The sequence below is a fragment of the Myxocyprinus asiaticus genome, chromosome 28, assembly GCF_019703515.2.
Source record: "Myxocyprinus asiaticus isolate MX2 ecotype Aquarium Trade chromosome 28, UBuf_Myxa_2, whole genome shotgun sequence".
NCBI classification, from domain to species: domain Eukaryota; kingdom Metazoa; phylum Chordata; class Actinopteri; order Cypriniformes; family Catostomidae; genus Myxocyprinus; species Myxocyprinus asiaticus.
In genome coordinates, this window is record NC_059371.1 from 43,680,867 (window position 1) to 43,690,266 (window position 9,400).

The following is a 9,400-nucleotide window of genomic DNA, read 5'->3' on the forward strand; positions in this document are numbered from 1 at the left end:
ACGATAAGAAAGGAGGATGATTTTCCAGGGGTGGTTGCGGGAGGTGTGGCACAGAATTATTAATTCCTTTTCTAAGTTTTCAGGATATAGAGTCAACTGGTCTAAATCCGAAGCTTTGGCTCTGACAGCGTACTGTCCAGTAACGGCTTTCCAGCCAGTTGCTTTCCAGTGGCCCAAACAGGGCATTAAGTATTTGGGTATTTTATTTCCAGCAAATTTGTTTGATTTAGTTAGAGTTAATTTTGACCCCTTAATAAAACGGTTTTCAAGCGATGTGGGCAGGTGGGCCTCATTACATTTATCTATGATTGGGAAGATTAATGTTATTAAAATGAATTGTATTCCACAGTTCAATTACTTACTGCAGTCTCTCCCTGTAGATGCCCCCCTCTCTTATTTCAAGCAATTTGATAGCATAGCAAAGTCCTTCATTTGGAATGGTAAGCGTCCCAGGTTAAATTTCAATAAGTTACATAGGCTGCCTCTCTCCCGGATGAGCTAAATACTTTTTATGCTCGTTTTGAGGGAAATAACACCGCCCTCGTGGAGAGAGCTCTCGTGGCCGAAGCTACAGAGGTTAGTTCACTCTCCGTCTCTGTAGCGGATGTAACCTGATTCTTCCGACGGGTTAATATCCTCAAAGCCGCGGGCCCAGACGGCATTCCGGGCCACGTCATCAGAGCGTGCGCGAACCAGCTGGCTGTTTTTACAGACATTTTCAACCTTTCCCTCTCTTTGTCTGTAGTCCCCACACGCTTTAAAACATCCACCATTGTGCCTGTTCCAAAGCAATCAAAATTAACTTGCTTAAATGACTGGCGTCCTGTTGCTCTGACCCCCATTATCAGCAAATGCTTTGAGAGACTAATCAGAGATTACATCTGCTCTGTGCTGCCTCTCTCTCTAGACCCATTGCAGTTTGCTTACGGCAACAACCGCTCCACTGATGATGCCATTGCATCTACAATACACACTGCTCTCTCCCACCTGGAAAAAAGAACACTTATGTGAGAATGGTGTTTGTAGACTACAGCTCAGTATTCAAAACCATAATGCCCTCCAAGCTAGACGAGAAACTCCGGGCTCTGGGCTTAAAGGCTCGCTGTGCAGCTGGATCCTGGACTTCCTGTCAAGCAGACGCCAGGTGGTTAGAATAGGCAGCAACATCTCCTCATCACTGACCCTCAACACTGGAGCCTCACAGGGCTGTGTTCTCAGCCCACTCTTGTATTCCTTGTACACACATGACTGTGTGGCAACACACAGCTCCAATGCCATCATTAAGTTTGCTGATGACACGACGGTGGTAGGTCTGATCACTGACAATGATGAAACAGCCTACAGAGAGGAGGTGCACACTCTGACACACTGGTGTCAGGAGCACAACCTCTCCCTCAGTGTCAGTAAGACAAAGGAGCTTGTGGTGGACTTCAGAAGAAAAGACAGAGAACACAGTCCCATCACCATCAATGGAGCACCAGTGGAGAGAGTCAGCAGCTTCAAGTTCCTGGGTGTCCACATCACTGAGGAACTCACATGGTCCATCCACATTGAAGTCGTTGTGAAGAAGGCTCATCAGCGCCTCTTCTTCCTGAGACAGCTGAGGAAGTTTGGAATGAACCGCCACATCCTCACACGGTTCTACACCTGCACTGTAGATAGCATCCTGACTGGCTGCATCTCCGCCTGGTACGGCAATAGCACAGCCCACAACCGCAAAGCACTTCAAAGGGTGGTGCGAACTGCCAGACACATCATCGGAGGTGAGCTTCCCTCCCTCCAGGACATATGTACCAGGCGGTGTGTGAAAAAAGCTCAGAGGATCATCAGAGACTCCAGTCACCCGAGCCATGGGCTGTTCTCACTGCTACCATCAGGCAGGCGTTATCGCAGCATCAGGACCCGCACCAGCCGACTCCATGATAGCTTCTTCCCCCAAGCAATCAGACTTTTGAACTCTTGATCTCCCACGATCAAATACATCAGCACTGCACTTTATTACCCTTACTTTTATATCTCACACCGGACTGTCATAAATTATATTATTATTATATTATATTCTCTCTTAACAACTGACTATCAACCAACAGCCTGAATGTCAATACAGTACAATACAACCTACTGTACATTCTATATATACTACTATATATAATTTATTTATTTATTTTTTTATTGAATAATGTGTATCTGTATTGTGTGTATTGTATACTGTACAGTGTATGTTATTATTTTTATATTGTTGTGTGTAATTATGTGTTTATTAGACTTTAAATTGTGCTGTGTTAATTTGATGTTATTGTAAATTGGTATATGTCTCATCACTGTCACTATGTTGATCGGAACTGCACCCAAGAATTTCACACACCATTGCACTTGTGTATATGGCTGTGTGACAATAAAAGTGATTTGATTTGATTTGATTTGAGGCCGATTGACAAAGGTGGGCTAGGCCTACCAAAGATTTAGTTTTATTACTATGCATTCGGTCTTAGACATTTGGCTCATTGGTCACTTCCACCTGAGAGAGCCCCTCCCTGGTTTTGTATTGAAAAGGAAATTCTTGCCCCTATCTCACCACTGCAAAGCCTTACGATTAAACTAGCCGGAGAGGTTATTTTTGCATTTGCACTTGATATGGACAAAAGTGTCCAGTGTTTAATTCTGATATTTATTTAAACGTAGCCTCGAGCATATGGCTGAACCCTAAACTTCGTATTAATAAGTCCCCTTTCTGTTGGTCAGATTGGATTGTGAGGGGGGTTAATACACTTGGTGACCTTTATGAGCATTCCCAGATCTCAGTTTTATAAGTATTTACAGCTGCGCCACCTACTCTGCACTGTTTTTGGGAGTGGCATGCACCCCCCCAGTGCGGCAGATACTCTGGGAGTGGTGATTGCTGCTTTTGGGAAGGGTCATGAGGCATCAATGTATTACTCCCTGCTAATTCAGAGTCTGGGGGACGGAACTTTGAATTCTCTCAAAAAAACTATGGGAGAAAGGTCTAAACTTGACATTGGAGGAAAGGGTGTGGGCTTGGATCCTAAAAAATGTCAAGTCTGCATCTAGAGGTGCAAGGGTTCACCTTATGCAATTTAAGATTTTACATCGATTTTATTGGACCCCCTCCAGATTGTATAGGCTTGGTCTTAAAGACACACACACCTGCTGGCGATGTCAGTCAGAGGTTGGAGACATAACTCATGTCTTTTGGGGGTGTGTTGAGATCCAGGAGTTCTGGTTGAAAGTTCAGAGTCTTATATGTGATGTATTGGGCACTCAGCTTTCACTTTGCCCCAGACTCTGTATTTTGGGCGATGGGGTGGTCATCGACATTGAGAATCGGCACATAAAGAGTTGGGTCCTAACGAGCGTCATGATCGCCAGACAGGTTATTTTAAGGGGTTTGAGGTCAGTTGGAGTGCCTTCATTTCATGAGTGGTGCTCGGAGATGGGGAGGGTGGCGGCCTTTGAGGAAGGGATCTATAGAAGGCTGGGAAATCTGGGGTTATTTGATAGGAAATGGGGCAAATTTTTGGCCTTTTTGGAAGGCTTTCGGGGAGGGGTAGTGGAGAGGGATCTTTAGTTTTAAATATGTGTGTGCAATTTTATGTATTTTTTTATTTTTATTTTTTTTATATGCTTTTATTTATTTATTTATTGTGTGTGCGTGTTGTTTTATTTATTTATTTATTTATTTATTTTTAATATATTTTTATGACCACTGGGGTAAGTGTTTGTGTCGGGTGGGGGTGTTCGGGGGGAAGGGTTTAATCGTATATAATTTGATTCCGCATTTTCTGCAATGTATGTTTATTTCATTTGTTGAATGGAATCAATAAAAATTGTTAATATATATATAAAAAAAAAAGAGCATTTCATTTCCAACTAATGTGCATAAAATAAATAAATGAAATTTTTAGTCAGTCCATATTCTTAAATGTTAAGTCAAAAGTAAAATGATGGGGGGAACAGTACACAGTACACATGGTGTAACACTTGCACTGATTCTGACTACTCCAGACTCAAGCTTCATAGTCTGGCTTCATAATAACAACAAAATACCACATTGTTTTTTATTCAGTACAGTTGTATGAACTGTTTTTTGATACAAGAAAGACAATGTGCTTTAAGTCCTCATGGTGCCGTAGTGACTCACCTCAATCCGGGTGGTGGATGACGAATCCCAGCTGCCTCTGCATCTGAGACCATCAATCTACGCATCTTATCATGTGGCTTGTTGTGCGCATTGCCGCGGAGACATAGCGCATGTGGAGGCTTCACACCATCCACCGCGGCATCCATGCTCAACTCACCACGCACACCACTGAGAGCGAACCACATTATAGCGATCACGAGGAGGTTACCCCATGTGACTCTACCCTCCCTAGCAACCAGGCCAATTTGGTTGCTTAGGAGACCTGGCTGGAGTCACTCAGCACGCCCTGGGATTTGAACTAGTGAACTCCAGGGGTGGTAGCCAACGTCTTTACCACTGAGCTACCCAGGCCCCCACATTTCCAAGTTGAACATCTTTCCTGACAAAGCATTTAAATAACTAACTGCTTAATCTGAGAAATGCATATAAGAGAGGAAAACTCAACCGCCAAAGACAAACATTGACAGAATTTTCATTTTGGTTGAGCTTTCCCTTTATGAATGCATGTCAGTGCTCACCAGTTTAAAGTTGACAGTGGCCTGAAAAATGAAAGGGAAAGTTCACCCAAAAACTAGTATTTCTCTCCCATTTATATATAACCTGTTCTAACATTACTGCAGTCAGGAAGAAAAAACTAACATGCATTTATATTTATAGCATTTCTGAAAGAACAGATCTGTTTTTGTGTATAATCATATAATAATCTTTTTGAGTTTGATGAATGTCAGTCCATTATAATGATGATGTTTTTGTGTTCAGATGTTCATCATGAGAGAGCAGGTGGATGTGATTCACGCTGGAGAACAGCAGATGCTGCAGACACCAGTGAAGATTGAAGTGAAGCAGGAGGAGATAAAAGAAGAAAACACAACAGAAGAAGAACAGAGTGATGAAGATGATGATGAACAGCAGATGCTGCAGATACCAGTGAAGATGTGTTCAGTGAAGCTGCTGGACTGCAGGAACATGATGAAGATGAGAGGAGAAACCACAGCAGAGGAACAACAGAGTGATGAAGATGATGATGATGAAACCACAGCAGAGGAAGAACAGAGTGATGAAGATGATGATGATTTTATTCCTGCAGGTATGTTTCTTTCTTTAATGTTGTTACATTTTCATGACAGTCCTGTTATGTCCGAGTTTGATACAAGAAAGACAGTTTTATCACTCACATGTCAAACTAAAAAGTTCCTGCTGTTTTTTAGTTTTAGTGCTCAATTGTCTTTTAAAAAGGTGCATGTACTGACCCTCATGTTATTCCAAACATGTATGACTTTTGTTCTGTGTCTAGGGCTGGGCGATATGACGAGATATATATATATATATATATATATATATATATATATATATATATATATATATATATATATATATATATATATACACACACACACACACACACACACACACACACACAGGCGGCCAAAAGTTTGGAATAATGTACAGATTTTGCTCTTATGGAAAGAAATTAGTACTTTTATTCACCAAAGTGGCATTCAATTTATCACAATGTATAGTCAGGACATTAATAACGTGAAAAATTATTATTACAATTTAAAAGAAATGTTTCAGAACGTCTTAAACTACTTCAAAGAGTTCTCATCACAAAATCCTCCACATGCAGCAATGACAGCTTTGCAGATCCTTGTTATTCTAGCTGTCAGTTTGTCCAGATACTCAGGTGACATTTTACCCCACACTTCCTGTAGCACTTGCCATAGATGTGACTGTCTTGTCGGGCACTTCTCACGCACCTTACAGTCTAGCTGATCCCACAAAAGCTCAATGGGGTTAAGATCCATAACACTCTTTTCCAATTATCTGTTGTCCAATGTCTGTGTTTCTTTGCACACTCTAACCTTTCCTTTTTGTTTTTCTGTTTCAAAAGTGGGTTTTTTTTTTTGTTGCAATTCTTCCCATAAGGCCTGCACCCCTGAGTCTTCTCTTTACTGTTGTACGTGAAACTGGTGTTGAGTGGGTAGAATTCAATGAAGCTGTCAGCTGAGGATATGTGAGGTGTCTATTTCTCAAACTAGAGTCTCTGATGTACTTATCCTGTTGTTTAGTTGTATATCTGGCCTTCCACATCTATTTCTGTCCTATTAGAGCCAGTTGTTCTTTGTCTTTGAAGACTGTAATGTACACCTTTGTATGAAATCTTTGTAAGCAATTTCAAGCATTGTATAGCCTTCATTCCTCAAAACAATGATTGACTGATGAGTTTCTAGAGAAAGCTGTTTCTTTTTTGCCATTTTTGGCCTAATGTTGACCTTAAGACATGCCAGCCTATTGCATACTGTGGCAACTCAAAAACAAACACAAAGACAATGTTAAGCTTCATTTAACAAACCAAATAGCTTTCAACTGTGTTTGATATAATGTCAAGTGATTTTCTACTACCAAATTAGCAATTTAGCATGATTACTCTAGGATAAGGTGTTGGAGTGATGGCTGCTGTTTAGATTTGATCAAAAATGACTTTTTTCAAATCGTAATGGTGATGTTTTTTACATCAGTAATGTCCTGACTATACTTTGTGATCAATTGAATGCCGCTTTGGTGAATTAAAGTACCAGTTTCCTTCGAAACCGCACAATCTGTACATTATTCCAAACTTTTAGCCACCAGTGTATGTGTGTTTATATATATATAAATATATACTGTATATATATATATATATATATATATATATATATAATATATGTATAGTTTCAGTCAGAAGTTTACATACACTTAAGTTGAAGTCATTCATTTTTTTACCACTCCACAAATTTTATATTAGCAAACTATAGTTTTGGCAAGTCGTTTACAAAATCTACTTTGTGCATGACACAAGTGATTTTTCCAACAATTGTTTACAGACTGATTGTTTCACTTTTAATTGACTATATCACAATTCCAGTGGGTCAGAAGTATATTGATTGATTGATAACTTTATTGATCCCCCTAGGGGGGAATTCACACGTTACAGCAGCAACACAACCCATATCTATAAAAATATATATAATTTAAAAACTATTAATATAATAGATAAAAACAACAAGAACAACGCAGTACAACGGACAATAAACAATATTGCACCAACTCAAGCACAACATCATAATAATATTACACCAGTAACAAATCAATCATGTATAATATTGATTGTACAATATTTTTCCTTTTATTGTGTTCATTAAAGAGCTGATGGAAGTGAGAGAGGAACGTGAAGAGCTGAATGAAGTGGAGGATGAACAACGTGATTTTATAACTGGATCTCTGAGTGGCTCAAACACTGAAAATAAATTCTCACCTAAAAATCCTCCAAGAAGAGCAGCCAAGAAATCTTTCACCTGCTCTCAGTGTGGAAAGAGTTTCACAAGTGAAACCAATCTTAATAAACACATGAGAGTTCATACCGGTGAGAGACCTTACATGTGCCTTCAGTGTGGGAAAGGTTTTGCAGATGCAGGCAATCTCAAGGGTCATCTCTTTTGTCACTCTGGAGAAAGACCATTTGAATGTGATAAGTGTGGTAAAACATTTGTTCTGGCACAGTACCTAAAACGACATCTGAAATCTCACACTAATGAGAAGCCTTACAAGTGTTCATTTTGTGGAAAGAGTTTTACACAACTGTTCTATTTTAAACAGCACCAGAAAATACATAGCAGTGTGGGGGCTCATATGTGCTTTGAATGTGGGAAGATTTTTATTATAGCCAGCAGCTTGAAACTGCACCAAAGAATTCATACTGGAGAAAAACCTTACAAGTGCTCACACTGTGGAAAGAGTTTCACTCAGTCAGCAACACTGAAAACACACGAGAGAACTCATACTGGAGAAAAACCATACAAGTGCTCTCACTGTGGAAAGAGTTTCACTCGGTCAAATACCCTGAAAACACACGAGAGAATTCATACTGGAGAGGAACCTTACAAGTGCTCATACTGTGGAAAGAGTTTCATTCAGTCAAAAACCCTGAAAACACACAATTGCCTAAGAAGTCAAAGTTAGTGGTTGATCGATATGGATTTTTCAATGGGACTACCATTTGTGTATATCAGAAGATATCAAGATTCATCAGACCAGACTGTGTTTTTCCTGTCTTTAACTGTCCAGTTTTGATGAGCCTGTGCCCACCGCAGTCTCTGCTTTCTGCTCTTGGCTGACAGAAGTGGAACCTGATGTTGTCTTCTGCTGTTGTAGCCCATTCGCCTCACCTCTCTCATCAACAAGGCGTTTCCATTCGCAGAACTGCCGCTCACTGGATGTTGCATCTTGAGCAACATTTGACTCTGTGATCACAAATAGATCTACATATTGCCCAGATAGTGTAAAATGTGAAAGCATTTTAATGAAATTTAATTAATAATACTTTTTTAAAATTATTATTTCTATATTTGTCTTGCCATCTGTGTGTTTACATGTTGTCTGATGTCACTATTTAAGGCCATCCTTCATAATCTGTTTTTGATTTGTAATGACTTAGATACATGATACTACACTATGATATTATTCATGTGACAAAGCTTTTTCAACTTACTGTAACATTTATTGCAATCATTATAATTATCCAGCCTATTGGAATCAGAATCAGCTTTATTGCCAAGTATGCTTACACATACAAGGAATTTGTCTTGGTGACAGGAGCTTCCAGTGTACAACAAAACAAAAACAGCAGCAAGACATAGATAATAATAAAAAATAAAAATAATTATACACATATGTACATACACACACAGACACATGCGTAGTGCAATCTAATACAAATCTGTTATCTGTTATGTACAGTGCAAATACAAATCTGTTATGTACAGTGCAGATTTTTTTTTTTTTTTTTTTTTGTGTTTTCAGAGGAATGAAATGGCAGAAGAGGTTGGATGTGTTGGATAAATATAAAAAAGACTAAACTGTGTATTGCACAGTTATTGCTCAATGGGGCGATTTAACTGTTCATGAGATGGATAGCCTGAGGAAATAAAATACGTCGGCCAGAAGGCAACAGTTCAAAAAGGTAATGGGCAGGGTGAGTGGGGTCCAGAGTGATTTTTTGCAGCCTTTTTCCTCACTCTGGAAGTGTATAGTTCTTGAAGGGGTGGCAGGGGGCAACCAGTAATCCTCTCAGCAGTTCGAACTGTCCTTTGTAGTCTTCTGATGTCTGATTTCATAGCTGAACCAAACCAGACAGTTATTGAAGTGCAGAGGACGGACTCAATGACTGCTGAGTAGAACTGTGTCAACAGCGCCTGTGGCAGG

The 9,400-nt window shown here is 39.8% G+C and overlaps 1 protein-coding gene across 2 annotated transcripts in view; it reads left to right on the plus strand.

Moving 5' to 3' along the window:
• LOC127418625 (zinc finger protein 239-like) overlaps positions 1 to 8,895 on the plus strand; it is a 197,029-nt gene extending 188,134 nt beyond the window's left edge. For both annotated transcript variants that reach the window (XM_051659280.1, XM_051659281.1), the window contains exons 2-3: positions 4,919 to 5,246; positions 7,344 to 8,895. In XM_051659280.1, coding sequence (XP_051515240.1) covers positions 4,919 to 5,246; positions 7,344 to 8,158 — 1,143 coding nt within the window. In that variant the 3' untranslated portion in view covers positions 8,159 to 8,895. The remainder of the gene's footprint in view (positions 1 to 4,918; positions 5,247 to 7,343) is intronic.
• Positions 8,896 to 9,400: the final 505 nt, after the last annotated feature.